This window comes from Schistocerca cancellata, chromosome 1, assembly GCF_023864275.1.
Source record: "Schistocerca cancellata isolate TAMUIC-IGC-003103 chromosome 1, iqSchCanc2.1, whole genome shotgun sequence".
Taxonomy (NCBI): Eukaryota; Metazoa; Arthropoda; class Insecta; order Orthoptera; family Acrididae; genus Schistocerca; species Schistocerca cancellata.
Window position 1 is genome coordinate 535,902,651 of NC_064626.1, and position 18,946 is coordinate 535,921,596.

Genomic DNA, 18,946 nt, shown 5'->3' on the forward strand with positions numbered 1-18,946 from the left:
TATCGAAATTACGGTGAACCTCAATAGAATTTTAATCCGGTGCAAGGATTTCATAATAAGATTATTAGACAAAAATGTGAGAATTATTATTACAGCTTGACAGAATTAATTACTAACTAAACCAAGTGCTTCGAGGCGGTAACTGAATGTAGTTACAGTCTGAATCTGAGCGATAAATGGACAAATAAAAGGTAAACAATCAGCACGTAAGTAGAACAGTACTTTATCCCTAATACTTGAGTGGTTTTAGCTCGCTAACAACGTTAATGTTTCAAGATTTTCATGTAGTGCATATTCGATAATGACTTTGCTTCAATAAAAAGTATTTACACTATCAGTTATGCTTACAATCCCTCTTCCTACATGTCTTCAGTATGTAAACTAAGAGCAATAAAACCAGCGTATAGTTCAAAAGGCCCAAACGGTAATATACATAAGCCGCCATGGCTGAAGGGGAAATATTCCTCTACTTAATGCACATGACTTGCTTGAATGTCGAATGCTTTACAAGTACTAGATGTTTATTTGCCTGCGAATTGGCAGTATATTATATCATAAAGGAGAGTACTGGCGTCAGGAAGGACAGTCAAAGAAAAAGCTATTTAATGTAACGCGTATTTTTTGTTGCGTTACAGCATTATGTCTATAATGGCATCATTAAAGATGTACCGCGTGGCAGAGTAAATCAGAAAAATTCTCATCATCATGTTTAACAAGTTATTGCAAAATTTCGATAATACATTTGAAGGAAACTGTGAATCACTCAAAAACTTGGAAATTTGTGATAAGTTCCTATGGAACCAAACTGTTGAGGTCATTGGTCTCTAGGATTACACAGTACTTAATCTAAAGCTAATTTACGCGAAGGGCAACACACACACCCATGCCCGAGTGAGGACTCGAACCTCCGACGGGGGAGAGCCACGCGAACCGTGGCAAGGTGCCCCGGACGTCGCGGAGAACCCCACGCGTCGGGAGTAACTGACGACTGGCCGGAAAATTAGTCCTAAGGCTGACTCTTTGATAATGAACCTATATTAAGCAACGCCACTTGATTATAAACAACCACTAGAAAGGATTTACTGAACAACGGACACTTGAAATACAGCGAGTTCTCTTTACTGAAATCATTAATCATGCTTGTAAAGCTACAAATACAAAATAATTTTCGTGGAGCACATAGAAAGGTCCCGCAATCGGAGAGGTTGTTCAAGTTCACTGTCTGAGAAAAGAAAAATAGATTGGAAAAAGATTTCTTTTAAGAAATAATTTAAAACATAAACGTATTCTCTAGAATCAAACACTATACCAACTACTCAAACTGGATAGATGTATTAATATAAGTGCAGGTGACTGCAGAAATCAGACAGCTGCAAACGTAAGTACACTTATTTTTCTTATGTATACATGTTTTTATACATAATTCCTTCTCCAGTGCGCCCTGCTTGTCCATGATTAGTTGACAATTCGCGCGGTGGCTGTTGCGGGCAGTGTGAGGCGTGACGTTCCCCCGCATAAGGACTGCCAAGGGGAGAGTTCCAATGACAAATGGTTCAAGTGGCTCTGAGCACTATGGGACGTAACTTCTCAGGTCATCAGTCCCCTACAACATAGAACTACTTAAACCTAACTAACCTAAGGACATGACACACATCCATGCCCGAGGCAGGATTCGAACCTGCGACAGTAACAGTCGCGCGGTTCCAGACTGTAGCGCCTAGAACCGCTCGGCCACTCTGGCCGGCTCCAATGACAGAAAGGTACCACAGAACGTGTGTCCCAGTGTTCACAACACTATCCGTGTATTGTGCTTTTACGAAAACAGATGTGACACACGCGGAAACGTTGGCAGCGCTCTGTACAAATGAATATCTTTACAACTAATGCCGATTCTCTGCACTGCTAGCAGCACCAATAAAACAGGCAACTAACCGAGGCCAAACTTTACCTATCAGTTCAATTACCTGTAGTCTGAGGAGTTCTAAGATTTCCTTCAGTATGTACTAATACTTATATTAATATTATCTACTTCGTCCAAACGATGATCATTTTCGATGCATATATCGTCTCATTTCTTATCGAGCGTGTCAATTTGAACTTAAGTTTCGTTTCTTCTTAAGGATCAAACTTGTTGATGAAATGTGAACGGGACATAAAGCAGACCCAGTACCGTAAAAGGAACGTATGTTTTAATCTTCTTTTTAGATCAGTGTGGAGCTCTTTTGAAAATTGTTTTTCTAGCAGTTGCCACATTGACTTTTCGTCTTCTCCGAGAACTGTAGTCCTCGATGTATCTTCCAGCACAGGAAAACAAGTAGCTGAGAGCTGACATTTCGCGAGGTGATCGAACGAGTTGTGTACGATGTGAGCTCATTGAAGACGGCAGGAGCTGCAGCAGCGGTCAGGTGCTTCCGGGAATCGGCGTCTGGAGACGTCACGATCTGCGAAAGCCGGTGTAGGGCCGGCTGCTGCTGCCGGTTTATATGGAGGCGACGGAGCGTTCCCGGCCAGTCGCAGACAGCATGCGCACCTGGGAGGCAGTTGTTACCGCGGCGCTCGTGGCGGTGTTCGCGCTGGCCTTGGCCGCCGCTGAAGACGCGCCGGTAAGCGACCAGTCATTTCTTATTAACGTGTGGGAGGTTTTCTCAAGGATCTTCTCAGCGTGCTCTGCCACAAGGAGTTTGCGGTACTAGTAGGGAGTTTCGAGACGTAAACGACATTTCAGAATCTCCGTATAAAAGAGCTTTTGTTTGTCCTTTGCAGTGAGCGAAGTATGTGAGTCACGTGGATGAGCTGCGATCGTGGAATGTAAAATTCCGAAGCAAAAGAAACAGTCGTCTGGCTTTGCTGGTTGGGTGATCCCGAGAGTTAACTAGGTTCGTTCGACCAATCGGAAAGGATTCCCTTCCTCCGCGCACATTAGCCTGTTCACTTGCGCTGTGTGAGACTTGGCCGTAAACGTATCTGTTGAGTTTAGGTGACTGTAATGATGTGCTTGATGTCAGGTATACTCGCACACAGTGTTGTGATGACAGACGGGAGACGGCGAAATCCGGTACGGGCAGTCAGCCTACTCGCCTCGAATAGCACGAAGGGTCCCAATGAGCTTAACGTTCCAATCCGGCGTCCAGATCACCACCAAGAGATTCACATGCCATCTCACCTTGAGACTCTAAGGACAAGTTCTGAATTAAACCCAGGACATTGTCGGAAAATCTGATGATAAAAATTGTTTGCCAAACTCTCCATCCTCGTTGCTGGCCAAATACTGGTGGTGAAATTTTCATCTAGCAACAAGAATCGAACGGAATGCCTGTGTCTTCGTGTAGGACGCCACCGCGCCCTCAAGCATTAACGACCTTCACTATGTAAACGAAATAGATAGACTGGAAACGTGCCGAATCATAACTTCCCAACGATTTTACGCTCTTGTTGTTTTTTATGTAACTGGCTACCAACCAACACAGTCAGATAAATTCATTTAATTCTCTCGTATTAAATTTGTTACATAAACATGAATGATGATTTCTGTTACTATTTTTTGTTACTCTGGGAAATACATATGATAATCGGCGTTTTAAAACCCAACACAAATCAGAGACGGTTTTTAAAATAGCAGCCTCAACTTTATGAGCCACCGATACACAGTGCCCTCTATCGGTACACTGATAACGCACTGGACCGATATGCGGGAGTACAACTGTTCATATCCCCATACGACCATCACCATTATTCCAAAATATAAGTTTGTGCTCCATCGCCGCGCGGGATTAGCCGAGCGGTCTCGGGTGCTGCCGTCATGGACTGTGCGGCTGATCCCGGCGTAGGTTCGAGTCCTCCCTCGGGCATGGGTGTGCGTGTTTGTCCTTAGGATAATTTAGATTAAGTAGTGTGTAAGCTTATGGACTGATGACCTTAACAGTTAAGTCCCATAAGATTTCACACACATTTGAACATTTTTTGTGCTCCATCTGAAATGACGCCGTCTTCCTCTCGTCTTTCTTTGGCTCTTCCAAGTCAGTGTCCGCTAGACTAAAACGAGCGGCCGTGCTACTCAACTTCATACGATCACACTCCTTGAGATTTTGAGGTGAGATGTGACAATAATCTTTAAACTACTGCTGTTGGAGAAAAAACCAACGTTTCGGCGACTGTTGCAGCGGCCTTCTTCTGCGTGTACTGGTGCGTTCTAGCTATGCAGTGTAACTTATATCTTGTTGTTATTGTTCACTGCGCATTCATTACGTCGTAATTTTAAAAAGACAGTTCGTATCATTGGTCAATTAAGGAAGAATGAGAGGGAACTTTATTTTAATAGGTTATTGCTGTGGAGAGAGAGCGTAACCTCTGTTGTCTAGTGGCTCTTGTGTTATGTGCCGTGATTGGTGGTCACCGTCGAATGAGAAGTTGGCGCCGGCCGCTGTGGCCGAGCGGTCCTAGGCGCTTCAGTCCGGAACCGCGCTGCTGCTACGGCCGCATGTTCGAATCCTGCCTCGGGCACGGATGTTGTGATGTCTTTGGGTTAGTTAGGTTTAAGTAGTTCTAAGTCTAGGGGACTGATGACCTCATATGTTAAGTACCGTAGCGCTCAGAGCCATTTGAACCATTTTTTGAGAAGTTGGCTCCCGCTTACCAAATGCTGGATGTCGGCCGCGCGGCGGAAGTTACTCGCCGGTAGTGTTCGTGCCTCGTGTTGACAGTGCGGTCAGTTCGGCTCTGATTGCTGGCAGCCAACATGGGGCAAGCCAGAGTCCATCCTCTCTGTGTTCTTATGGTGTTGAAGTATTTCGATGGCCTCTCTGATTTTGCGTTTCGTCATAACCGGCTGCTTGGCCTACACACAGGCTTCGCTGAATTTTATTTCTTTTCCGAAATATTGCTGATGTTCTGCCACTGCAGATGTGTTGTGCTGCTCTAGGCGCATATAGCGTTCGTGTTCCCGAATGCGCGCTGCTATTGGCCTGCCTGTTTCGTCGATGTATGTCTCTCCGCATTCGCATTCCACAATGTACACGCCTGCAGTGTGTAATGCATCCAGCTCCACCCATAGCAGAGGAACTCGGTCATCTGTTCTTTGGCACTCCATGCACAGCGCCTAAGTGATGCTCAAAACATAGTACCTGAGCGTATAAGGCTACGCACAACGTTTCTAGCCAATGGCTACAGCCATAAGTCGATCCACAGAGCCTTGTGGACGGGTATAAGTAAGCAAGATAAGCAATAAATGGGCAAACTGCAGCCAACAGTGCGCTTACCTTGTGGTGTCACCGCCAGACACCACACTTGCTAGGTGGTAGCCTTTAAATCGGCCGCAGTCCGTTAGTATACGTCGGACCCACGTGTCGCCACTATCAGTGATTGCAGACCGAGCGCCGCCACACGGCAGGTCTAGAGAGACTTCCTAACACTGGCCCCAGTTGTACAGCCGACTTTGCTAGCGATGGTTCACTGACAAAATACGCTCTCATTTGCCGAGACGATAGTTAGCATAGCCTTCAGCTATGTCATTTGCTACGACCTAGCAAGGCGCCATTACCAGTTACTATTGATGCTGTAAAACATGTACCGTCAAGAGCGATGTTCACCATTTATGGACTAAAGTTACTTAACTTTAGTATTGCACAGCTACGTCCTTTTTTGCTAGTCTAATTTCCTTGTCCTGTTCCAGACCTCACGCCAGCCTGCGTGAGCTAAAACGCGTGCCTTTCGGCTTCCTCTCAAAACCGGGTTGGCACTCTTGCCAACCCACAACATACCTTATGTGAAAAATGTTGCTGACTCAATAGGCAAAAACCTCCGCCGGGTTGGAGTGCAGCCAGTCTTCTACAGTTGTCGCAGGGCTTCACTAAGGACACGGGGAACGCATTACACACCGCAGGCGTGTACAAGTTGGAATCCGAATGTGGAGAGGCATACATCGGCGAGACAGGCAAGCCCACAGCAACGCGCATACGGTAATACGAACGCTATAGTCGTCTAAGTCAACACAACAAATCTGGTGGCAGAACATCAGCAAGATTGCGGAAGAGAATAAAATTCAGCGAATCTGTGTGTTGGTGAAGCAGCCGGCTATGACGAAACGCAAAATCAGAGAGGCCATCAAAATACTTAAACACCCTAACAACATGAACAGGGAGGATGGACTCAGGCTTGCCCCATCTTGGCTGCCAGCAATCAGAGCCGAACAGACCGCACTGTCAACACGAGGCACGAGCACTACCGGCGAGTAACTGCTGCTGCGCGGCCGTCGTCCAGTATTTGGTAAACAGCAGCCAACTTCTCATTCGACGGTGACCACCAATCACGGCACATAACACGCTCTCCCTCCACCACAATAATAAAATAAAGTTCCCTCTCCTTCTTCCTAAATTGACGAATAAAACGAACTATCTTTTTAAAATTATGACGTGATGGCTTGCGCAGTGAACAGTTACAACAAAATATAAGGAACATTGCATAGCTAGAACGCATCAGTAGACGAAAAAGTTTTATGTCAACTGACTCTGGCTGCGGAAGCCTACGCAATTATGATGAAGGGTTTGCAGAAATCAATTATATTTGTCGTACAAGTCGTCTTATTGTAGATTTGTTGCCACGTTTGCCTTTAGATATCGTCTTTAAACGTCTGTATTGCCAATGGAGTCATATCTTTAAATATTTGTTTACTGCTTTGGGATATGACTCTGCTGTGATTCTTTTCAGTATTACGATCTGTGCCTTGCGGTCTGATAGTGAGTCACTAATTCTTCTCCACTGTGCCAGTCTACGAAGATATCATCTATGACCATGATAATGTTTCCCTGAACTCTACTTGAAACTATATCCTTTGTACCAGGTTGTAAGATGCATGTAAATCCATTGACATTCTTTCCTCTGGGGATTCAGTCTGAAAGTTTACCTTAAAATCACCATATAAAACCAGCCTTTTAACTTTTTTAAAGAATTGAGCCTAGAACAGCGTCAATTCTGAATCTGTAGTCTAAACTGGAGATCTCCAAAGCTGACGATTTTCTCCCCTGCAAATTCAAACTCTCCTGCACAGCTTTCAAATATTTAGTCTTTACAATGTTTTGATATCTCATCTCTCTTGAATAAGACTTCAGTCACACTTCCCTTCTGCAACGAACTCCTTGCATAGAAATCAGTGAGCTGTACCCCTCTAAAGGAAATGTTAGTATATCCTCCCTTCGTAAATGATACGCTGAGGTACAAATAATGTCACTGTCAAGATCTACTAGCAGTTTGTCTTCTTGGCATTAATTTCCACAACATTTTAATGAAATAAACTTACTGCACTTTATGATCTTTATTCCCATTAACTGAACTATCCCCAGAGTCAATGAACCTTAGTCAAATAGGGATACTTCCTACATTACTTCATCCTAGAAAAGGTCTAGTCCTTCTATACGTTATCACCAGTATGTGGCCGACCCCTCCAAAATATGTGTCTTATCAGCAGTCATGAGCGCCTTCTAGAGTATCATATTAATTCGTCTCATGGCACTGTCAAGATAGCATTTGCAACTGACCTACCCTATTGTTGCTTGCTTTAAAATCACTGTGACAAGATTGAGCACTAGAGACAGTTGGGCGATGTACGGCTTCCTTCTGAATATTTTCTCGATATCGTCATAGGGTCGACATGTGCATTGTGTGCTATCATACCCAGCAACTCAACTCACTACAAAAATAATATTACCCCACGATGGTTTGGTCAAATTTATGTAAGCTTCCGCAAGTAATACGAATTTAACTAAATGCAAGTTATAATAAAAGAAAATATCAATAAAGCGGTGAAAAGGATTATATTTGCCTGAGTTACTGATGTACCCAACACCAAAACGTTTTTATTGCAATGAACTGGTGATTCTTAGATCAGTTAATGCACACCTCGCTCAAGACCTCCGCTAAACAGTAGCACTGTAATATAATGCAATTTTGATAATAACGACGACATGTTTCTCGAAAATAACAGGGAACAACTAAAAAGTGATGCCATTGTTTTCTATGCATCGTTTACGTCCTCATATATTTGAGACTGCACAATTCTGGCGTGCTCAGCCTTCATGTTAAGGACGTCTGAAGGTTATTGCATGAAGTGTCATTGTTAACATTATGGATATTATGCAACTTAATGAAACTACGCAAAGGCTTTCGAATGCCAGTAAGAAGTACATTATTCCATTAAAAATATAGTTCAGTATGTTATTAGTTAAAAAAAGTAGGAGACTTACTCGTTATGCAAACTTCTTACCCCTGTTCACTTGTCAAAAATAGTTACTCTACCGTGAACCGTTTATGAAATATAATAGGCGTCTACGTAACATAGAATTATATTCCTATTTTCTCGGTACTTGTTTTATTTTGCACACCAAGGATAAAAAGTTTCCTTCCGTACCAGTTACACAGAACTGCATTTCGCAGACTGATGGCTTGCACATGCAATTTATTTGAAAATATATGCGTAGTAAGTTTTTAGGATAGCGAAAAGACCTTACTACTGCAGGTATCAGCTGTGGCGGTACGATTTTTTTCCTGATCAATAATATACACTACTGGCCATTAAAATTGCTACACCACGAACATGACGTGCTACAGACGCGAAATTTAACCGACAGGAAGAGGGTGCTGTGATATGCAAATCATTAGCTTTTCAGAGCATTCACACAAGGTGAATTAATTTAGCAATATCAACTAAAAAAATTCAATGTCTCTGTACCAGTGTAAAAGGCATTACATTTGTGTAAACGAATATATGAGCCTTTCCAAACATAGGACATCATCGTCAAATGTTACGATATATCATAGCATCTGTGATACACATATGTTTGTAAGCTCTTTGTATGTATCAAAACATGTGGTGCGTGGTAGGAGTCGGCTCAGTGACAACTCTTAAGTGTTCAGTGAGAACAATTTACGTGTGCAACAATAACAATGCAGTGGGAATGCATTTACATATGCTGGACGAATTTTATGAAAACAAACACTCGAAACCGACGTTTCACGTAAGTCACATGCAACGAAAATCTGTAACGCAACCATCTGTGTGTGGTGTGTTTATAATTATGTATTATTTATATTTTAGGACAATTAATCTGTAAAAAAACACACCACATGTCATAAATAAAGCATGTAAACCGTCTGAGGATGAATCACAATGATCCGAAACCGGTAACGGTACCCTTTGAATAAAGGAACTGAAAATAAATTTGTGGCTGGTTGCTGTCCTAACACCATCAATACTTTGCGAACATTTCGCTATGGTCTGACGGTCAGGCAACTTGCACAAAATAAGTACGAAGCTGAAAAATTGATTTCACAAACACACGAAATCTCTTTTTCCATGTAAAGCAGAATTCAATAGATCCGTTAACAGCTCCAATAAAAACCAAAATTTAAACGTTACACAGCGACACCCTCACTTCAAAGAATTATACTAGAATGACTAACGACGTATTTGCCACATTGCTTAAGCGAGGAGGAAACCCAACAAGCAGCGACGCATGTAAACATAAGGAGGCGCAAGAGTGTGAATGGAGTGAGAAACAGACTCAGTTGGTATATGTTCCAGGTCTGTGACGCCTTGGAAAAATTTATTGCTTTGATTCCTCACCGTTGGTGAGGAGTTTAATGAACTAAAAGATGGGCTCGGTTATTACACAGGACAACTTTAATAAAATGGATAGTTGAATCCTATCGAGGATCCAACCGTTCCTGCAGCTCTGTCACCCCTTCCTGCAGTTTACAGACAAATAATAGTTGACCTGCAAACACTACGTGTCACCTCGACCTTTCGGAATCAGAGTTCGCAACCGACAGTAAACACTTCAGTAGTGACTGTTTGAGCTTCTTAGGGACATTTGGAAGCGTTACAGAGGAATAACAGAGGTGCTGCAATTGAATTCAGAATCCTTATTTTGACTTCAATCACAATGTGAATGGTGAGGTAGCCTTCACAATATGGAAACGGTTGTGAATCCTCAATTGGGGAGTACTGTTGACACAAAGAAACTAGCCAATGGGAAAGAACACATAAAACACACAAGAAAGTAATAACAGCTCGTTTCAGTCCTTAGGGAATATTACTAGATGTATCAAGAAAGTGAATTGATTGGAAGGTAATTAATAAGCAGTTAATGAGCTATGTGGCTGGAAGCGATGACGAAGAGGGGTCTGACGCTTGAGCGCTTTGCCAACTACAGAAGCATCTCTGAGCTGGCGGTCGGCCTGTTGCAGAACTCGACGCGAGCACATGTTGTTACAGAAACTGCCAAAATTGCACACGTCTTCTGGGATGCAAGCGAATTCATGTCGTGAGTTTCCAATGCACATAACCTTAAGGTAATGAAGTTCAGCATATGGAACAACTAACATGGCAGCATATCCACGTACCAGTCTTCACTATGTACCGAAATCAACCAATTGCTGGTAAATACTTGCTCCCAGTGGGATTGGGAGCGTATGATACTTGCTGACCCTGACCAATAAAAAGTCCTAATACCTGGCAACACATCGATCGGTTTGGAATAGCAGGAAAAATACTTTTGTGGGAGAAATCGTACTATCAAATTTACCAACTCATTAATTATGTACGCTGTGAACCTCTTGATGGCGACTGTTTGATCCGTGACCTCATCTATAGCTCGAACCTCTTCCTGTAATTAACATCAATTGAACGTTTCTTAGTTCTTTAGTGGAAGTTCTAAATGCTAGAAAAGTCTCCTGTTGACATCTGAGATGGCAATATGGTCAAGTGGACAACTGCCAACAAAAAATCAATTAGTCCATTAATCAATCAAGTGACGCAGCCAATAAGAATACAGGTCCACTAGAGTTCTGTTTCACGCAAAATATTTTTCCTTTCTATAAAACCTGAGTGAATGTCTTTTAATTGAGGGTGAAAGTGGTAGAAATGAAGGAGAAAAGTTGGACAGACAAAACGAAGGAAGCAAATGGAAACGGAGAAGCAATGAGAAAGTTTGCTACGGTACTGAAATTGAGTCTGGTTTCAGGAGTATCCACCTCCGGACGTGTACAGCCTCCACGTGGTGAGCCACGTGCGGAACCGGTACGCCAAGACTGTGGTGACCAGCAGGGTGGCCAACACCGCCAACGTGTCCAGAGAAATCAGCTTCGACGCCGTCCTGCCGGAGACGGCCTTCATATCGGGATTCGTCATGTGAGTTGCAGACCAGCTAGCAGCCTACTGTCAGTGAAACCTCTCTTATGTGTGGTGTCACGAATAACACCAGTGACAGGGTGTACAGTGTAAGGTGTCTGTTGTGTTGTTGCAGAGAGATGGACGGCAAGGCGTACGAGGCGTACGTGAAGGGGAAGGAGGAGGCGCGAGAGGAGTACCAGCAGGCCGTGCAGGCCGGGCAGGGCGCCGCGCACGTGCAGCTCAGGTAGCGGCGGCTGCTCTCACAGCGCTTAATCGTAATGCGTGGGCTCGCGTGTGTGCACAACTGAAATCTTGCCCACCGGTAGCTATGTTTCTCCTGCGTCAACCTTAGCTCATGCCTTGAGGCCTCCGGAAAGTCGTCAGTACAAAAGTAAAATCTCAAGCCGGAAACTGTAAAATAGAACAGTAAACGAGATGTTAGCGACGATGATGATCAACATGGAACATTTAAGAGTTGATTTGTTTAGCAAAACGTCTGTGGTCATTTTCCCAAAACACACCATGAATACCAATTGCTGAGATATCACCAATTTGGAGATATAAAATCGGACATTCAAAATTACGCATATCACTTAATGTCAAGACATAATTGATGTTAGCTTAGCGTAATACATTACGAAGATGATAACATACGTAGGGTGACCATTATATCAAATAAAATCGTCATAACTTGTGAATGGTTTGCGTGAAGAGGTACAAACTGCACATTTGGCTGTGGGGCATGATGGGAATTATTATTGTTTGGTTTAGCCACAAAGCCCACTTTCATTTGGATGGGTTCGTCAATAAGCAAAATTGGCTCGTTTTGCGGACTGAGAATCCGCATTTCGCGATCGAGAGGTCTCTTCCCTCTCAACGAGTGACTATGTGGTGTGCACTGTCAAGTCACGAACAATCGGTGCGATATTCCTTCATGGCACGGTGACTACCGAACGGCACGTGAAGGTTTAGGAAGATGACTTCATCCCCATTATCCAAGGTAACCCCGATTTCGACAAATGTGGTTCACAAGACGGAGTTCGAAGCAGGAGACAGTTTGATGTCCTGGAGAAGCACTTTGGGGACCGTATTCTAGCTCTGGGATACCCAGAAACCACTGGCATGCTCCTCGATTGGTCGCCATATTCTCCGAATCTCAACACATGCGATTCCTTTCTGTGGGGCTATATTAAAGGCAAGGTGTACAGCAATCACCCCAATCTATTGCTGAGCTACAAAGAGCTATTAAGGAGCCCATCGACATCATCGATGTTCCGTCACCTCAATGGTCATGCAGAATTTCGCTATTCGTCTGTGACACACCATCGTCAATGGTGGCAGGCATATCGAACATGTCATAACCGAAATACGAATATCTATAGTGACGTTTAGCATGTTGAATAAGTGTATGCGAGCCGTAGTTTGTAACTAATTTGCTTTTTTTCATATAGTTCAATGACAGTGCATGACTGTTTAAAGTATACAGCCAGGATGCTTCACTATTCTTATTATAGGGTTCTAGTGGCTGTAGAGGGAACTTGATAGATAAATTAATAAGCAACCCATCTCCTGAAATGTACCATCTGGATTTAAAATAAGTTTAAACATCAAACCATTTTATATATGTGGGTCGTAGAGGGGACTTTGTAGATAAAGACTTAATAAGGAACCCATCTTCTGAAATGTACCATCTGGATGTAAATTAAGTTTAAATATCAAGTCATTTTATATATACGTATCCATGGAAGCGAGACAGACAGCCGACAGACAAATTGTTGCAAGGGAAAATTTCTTGGATCATCGCCGCAGCAGATTAGAGTAAAAACATGAGCCTTCAACGATAATTTTCATCATCTTCATCGGTAGCAGCGGATTATCGTAACTGCTTCTGAGGTGGGCTTCTCTGTGTAATCTCATAACTTCGCGGGCTTGATTCAGTGCACCACTAAAATTATACGGTTTGTTCCAATTACAGTTATTCTTGCGTATTCTGATTTCTATAACCTCTTTCGTGGCAGACCCAACAGGTTGATCAGATAACACCTTTGTTTCATCAAACACCACTTGACGTTAATTTATGGGATTGCTTTGGAACGACAGCGACCTTAAGCAGTAGAACGAAGCCAGGTGGGGTGGATCGCAACTAATTTTTACTTATTCTGCGGCAATTGTTAACAGGTGCCTTTTGGTATGTACAACAGCTCTGGGTACTAGCTCCACACGTCACCATGGAGTTAGTGGTCGTGCGAAACTCAACTTGCCCATTCCCCACATGATATACTCCGAAATGGATGAAGACCAATAGGCAGAGTCCATATTTATAGATTTCCGGAAAAACATTTGACACGGTGGCCCATTGCAGGTTGTTAACGAAGGTGCTAGCATATGGAATAAGTTCATAGTATGTGAATGGCTCGAATACTTCTTAAGTAATAGAACTTAGTACGTTCTCCTCGACGGCGAATATTCATCAAACACAAGGGTATCGTCAGGAGTGCCCCAGGGAAGTGTAATAAGGCCGCTGTTGTTCCCTATACTCGTAAATGATTTGGCAGACAGGATGGGTAGCAATCTGAGGTTGTTTTCTGACGGTGCTGTGATGTACAGTTAGGTGTCGAAACTGAGTGACAGTAGCGAGATACAAGATGACCTAGACAAAATTTCTCGTTGGTGTCACGAATGGCAGCTACCTGTAAATGTGGAAACATGAAAGTTAATACGAAGGAATAGGAAGAAAAAATCTGTAATCTTGGGTTACAGTATTACTAGTGTCCTCCTTGACACAGTCAAGTCGTTTAAATAACTGGGCGTAACGCTGCGAAGCGATACGACGTGGAACGATCATGTGAGAACTGTGTTACAAAAATGGGAATAGTCGACCTCTGTTTATTGGAAGAATTTTAGGAAAGAGTGGTTCACCTGTAAAGGAGACCGTATATACACTACTGGAAATTGAAATAAGAACACCGTGAATTCATTGTCCCAGGAAGGGGAAACTTTATTGACACATTCCTGGGGTCAGATACATCACATGATCACACTGACAGAACCACAGGCACATAGACACAGGCAACAGAGCATGCACAATGTCGGCACTAGTACAGTGTATATCCACCTTTCGCAGCAATGCAGGCTGCTATTCTCCCATGGAGACGATCGTAGAGATGCTGGATGTAGTCCTGTGGAACGGCTTGCCATGCCATTTCCACCTGGCGCCTCAGTTGGACCAGCGTTCGTGCTGGACGTGCAGACCGCGTGAGACGACGCTTCATCCAGTCCCAAACATGCTCAATGGGGGACAGATCCGGAGATCTTGCTGGCCAGGGTAGTTGACTTACACCTTCTAGGCACGTTGGGTGGCACGGGATACACGCGGACGTGCATTGTCCTGTTGGAACAGCAAGTTCCCTTGCCGGTCTAGGAATGGTAGAACGATGGGTTCGATGACGGTTTGGATGTACCGTGCACTATTCAGTGTCCCCTCGACGATCACCAGTGGTGTACGGCCAGTGTAGGAGATCGCTCCCCACACCATGATGCCGGGTGTTGGCCCTGTGTGCCTCGGTCGTATGCAGTCCTGATTGTGGCGCTCACCTGCACGGCGCCAAACACGCATACGACCATCATTGGCACCAAGGCAGAAGCGACTCTCATCGCTGAAGACGACACGTCTCCATTCGTCCCTCCATTCACGCCTGTCGCGACACCACTGGAGGCGGGCTGCACGATGTTGGGGCGTGAGCGGAAGACGGCCTAACGGTGTGCGGGACCGTAGCCCAGTTTCATGGAGACGGTTGCGAATGGTCCTCGCCGATACCCCAGGAGCAACAGTGTCCCTAATTTGCTGGGAAGTGGCGGTGCGGTCCCCTACGGCACTGCGTAGGATCCTACGGTCTTGGCGTCCATCCGTGCGTCGCTGCGGTCCGGTCCCAGGTCGACGGGCACGTGCACCTTCCGCCGACCACTGGCGACAACATCGATGTACTGTGGAGACCACACGCCCCACGTGTTGAGCAATTCGGCGGTACGTCCACCCGGCCTCCCGCATGCCCACTATACGCCCTCGCTCAAAGTCCGTCAACTGCACATACGGTTCACGTCCACGCTGTCGCGGCATGCTACCAGTGTTAAAGACTGCGATGGAGCTCCGTATGCCACGGCAAACTGGCTGACACTGACGGCGGCGGTGCACATATGCTGCGCAGCTAGCGCCATTCGACGGCCAACACCGCGGTTCCTGGTGTGTCCGCTGTGCCGTGAGTGTGATCATTGCTTGTACAGCCATCTCGCAGTGTCCGGAGCAAGTATGGTGGGTCTGACACACCGGTGTCAATGTGTTCTTTTTTCCATTTCCAGGAGTGTAGGTCGCTAGTGCGACCTATTTCTGGGATCCGTACCAGGTCGGATTGAAGGAAGACATCGAAGCACTTCAGAGTCGGGCTGCTAGATTTGTTAATGAGGGGATCGAACAACATGCAAGTGTTATGGGGATGCTTTGGGAACTTAAATGGGAATGCCTGGAGGGAAGGCGATGTTCTTTTCGAGAAACACCATTAACAAAATTTAGAGCACTGGCATTTGAAGCTTGCTGTCGGACGATTCTACTGCCGCTAACATACATTGTACGTAAGGACTACGAAGATTCGAGGAATTAGGGCTCATACGGAGGCATATAGGCAGTCGTTTTTCCCTCCCTCTATTTGAGTTTGAAACAGGAAAGAAATGACTAATAATCGTACAGAATGCCCTCCGCCACGCACCGAACGGTGGCTTTCGGAGTATCTATGTAGATACAGAAGATGGTTATGTTTGATAAAAACCATTTACCAGAATAAATAAATATTAGTTGCTATCAAGATTGACTGTTTATTTATATCTAGACTAAAATTGTCCATAACCAGATACAAGGTTACAAACTTCACACAGACACTCAGCTCACACCATCTGAGACATTATATGGGATATGCAGTGCTTCGTTATCTCCGAATCTCGGGCCTGTTCTGAGTAAGATGATTTCAGTATGTGGTAATATCTTGCGGCTATTTGCATTGATTCCTCGACTTGTCCTTTCCATCTGCCTTTACTCAGTTACTCATATTTTTTGTAGTTTTGGTTGCTACTGTGCTTTGTCGAAAATTTTCTCTTGTCCTATGCTGTTTGGTGTCCAGCAGGAGCAAATAGACAATTTCATTTCTTTCATAGATATACCCAAAGTATATGAAACTTGGTTTCAAATAGTTTGCTTCAAGATTATTTTCTTAACCGAGAACGTATAAAAATTTGACTTATTTTCATTTTAGTGCAAGAGATTCAAACGTGGTGTCCGTGTCGGTGAACGTGGAGGCGCAGAAGAAGGTGACCTTCAACCTGACGTACGAGGAGCTGCTGCAGAGGGAGCTGGGTGCATACCACCTGCGCATCAACCTCAATCCCGGACAGGTAAGTCTGCTCTGAGTAGGTAAACACGAACTAAAAACCGCGAATCTTCAACGTTCCTATTTAGCCGTGACTGCAAAACAGAAACTTTGGTGCTGAGCAATGATTTTTGCTCTTCTCCATTCCTAGTTGTAGTTCTGATATTGTACTAGATCTTCTCTTCCTGTCATTAGTTCAATCTACTGTCTGAGGACGCTCTTTCCTTTATTGTGGTAACTTAAAGATACTTAAAGTCAATAAAACTGTTGTAGTTCTGTGAAGAGAAAGAAATCTACAAGGAGACCTAAAAAAAAAAAAAAAGAAAATAAATTAAATGATATAAAGGGAGAAGGTAGATACCTGCATCACAAAGTGGTGTAACACAGAGGTTCAGTTCATTACAACTGCTACTTAACTTATACAGTCTGAAGATGCAACAAGAACAAACATCATTAGGATATTCGCTAACGAATATTTTCCCTGAAGAACTTACCTTTCTGTATGAAACTAAAGACGACTCAGGAAAATAGTGAACAGATAGACTACAGAAAGCAGAGTAGGGTTTTTTGTAGGATAGTTTGACTAGAAAGCCTGTTAGATTAGTATGACGTCACTAAACTTGTACGGGGGCTATCAGTTTGCAACCGAGACAGGATCTGCGATATTTACTGGAGAGATACAAAATAATGAGACCATTGGTTATAATACTTATGAAGAGATAAAAAATGACAGATAAAATAAAATGAACGCCGTGTCAAGCTGGTAGATAGATTGAAGAATATAAAAACGTATTCATCACCAACATATCAAAGTTGCTAGGAGATTATATCTTACAGCACTGTTGTTGTAGTCTTCGGTCCTAAGACTGGTTTGATGCAGCTCTCCAGCTAGTCTGTCCCGTGCAAGTATCGTCGTCTCTGGACAACTATTGTACCTATTTCGATGTGAACCTGCTTATTGTTGCCTAGCCAGTGTGGTCGCTCCACACTGCCTTCAGTTACCAAACTGAATGTTCCTTGGAGTCTCAGGATCTGTCTTATCACCAAATGCCTTCTTAATGAGATAGTGTCATAACTTCCTTATTTCCCCAATCCGGTCAGTAACCCCTCAGTACTATCCAAATTAACCATCCAACCTTCAGTATTCTCATTTAATGCTACATTTCGAAAAAATCTGTTCTCTTCTTGTCGGAACTGTTTATCGTCCACACTTCAGTTCAGTGCAAGACTACACTCACAATTCTATCAGCGAAGACTTCGTAGTATTTAAATTTATATTCGATGTTAACAAATCTATCTTTTTCTGAAAGTCTTTTCTTGCTATTGCGAGTCAGCAACTTTTGTAACCTCACTGAGTATGCTGTCCAATAACAAATCTCATCTACTGCTCATAACGTCTGATTTCCTCATGTAATTCACTCAACATTCCATTACCCTTGTTTCGTTTCTATTTACTATCATCTTACAACGTTTCGACGTCTTTCTTACTAATCATCTTCTTCTCTTCACCTGAAAATAACGACTGGTAAACTGTCGAAATGTTGCCATAGCACTACACGACTCATTTGACACACCGAGATTCTTTCATCAACGAAATTCGTGGAGAAAGTATTCCTATACTTATATTATAACCTTCCTTTAAGGACCTGTCCATTCCGCTCTAATAGGCTTTAACTCCTGTGTCTTTCTGAGAAAATTATAAAGCTGTCGGCAAACCTGAAAGTTATTGGTTCTTCTCCCTAAACTTTAAAGCTTTCTCCTTCACTCATTTCTCGTTGTGCTGACTGATGAACATCAAGGACAGGTAACAACACTGCCACCTCCCTTATCAGCTTCTGCCACCCTTTTACGCCCTTCAACTCTGGTATTTGTACAAGTTGTAGACTAGCTTTCCTCCCTTGAATTTTATTCCCGCTACATATAGACTTTCCTAGAGTGTTTTTCCAGTAAAGGCTGTGAAAAGTTACCTGTAAACATACGAATGCTGTGAACGTAAGTTTGCCTTTATTCAGTTTCTCTCATAATTTTCTTTCTGCACCACAGATCGTGAACGATTTATCGGTGGAGGTGCACATCAACGAGACGAGCGACATCACCCTTCTTGAAGTCCCCAGTCTGCAGCAGAGCAACGACGTCTCAGACGAAGAGAACTCTAGTGAGTACACCGCTTGTCTCACGCTCAACACACCATTGACGTACTTAGCACAATTATGGATGTTTTATCCATAAATACAGGACCTGCCCACTCTTTATCTCACGTTGTAGAGAATTCCATCATCTTACTTTATGACGTAGTAACTCAGAAGTATCATCATTTACAAAACAAAGACTGATCAGTTTCTTCGATAGATACTGAACAGAGTTATGAATA

The 18,946-nt window shown here is 43.6% G+C and overlaps 1 protein-coding gene across 2 annotated transcripts in view; it reads left to right on the top strand.

Moving 5' to 3' along the window:
- Nucleotides 1-2,493: 2,493 nt before the first annotated feature.
- The window catches only part of LOC126179529 (inter-alpha-trypsin inhibitor heavy chain H4-like), a 231,645-nt gene continuing 215,192 nt past the window's right edge, over nucleotides 2,494-18,946 (top strand). Inside the window, exons 1-5 of one of the 2 annotated variants that reach the window (XM_049924614.1) lie at nucleotides 2,494-2,603; nucleotides 11,013-11,179; nucleotides 11,295-11,405; nucleotides 16,462-16,600; nucleotides 18,619-18,730. In XM_049924614.1, the coding sequence (XP_049780571.1) occupies nucleotides 2,523-2,603; nucleotides 11,013-11,179; nucleotides 11,295-11,405; nucleotides 16,462-16,600; nucleotides 18,619-18,730 (610 nt within the window). In that variant the 5' untranslated portion in view covers nucleotides 2,494-2,522. The remainder of the gene's footprint in view (nucleotides 2,604-11,012; nucleotides 11,180-11,294; nucleotides 11,406-16,461; nucleotides 16,601-18,618; nucleotides 18,731-18,946) is intronic. The other variant, XM_049924615.1, reaches the window with a different exon arrangement.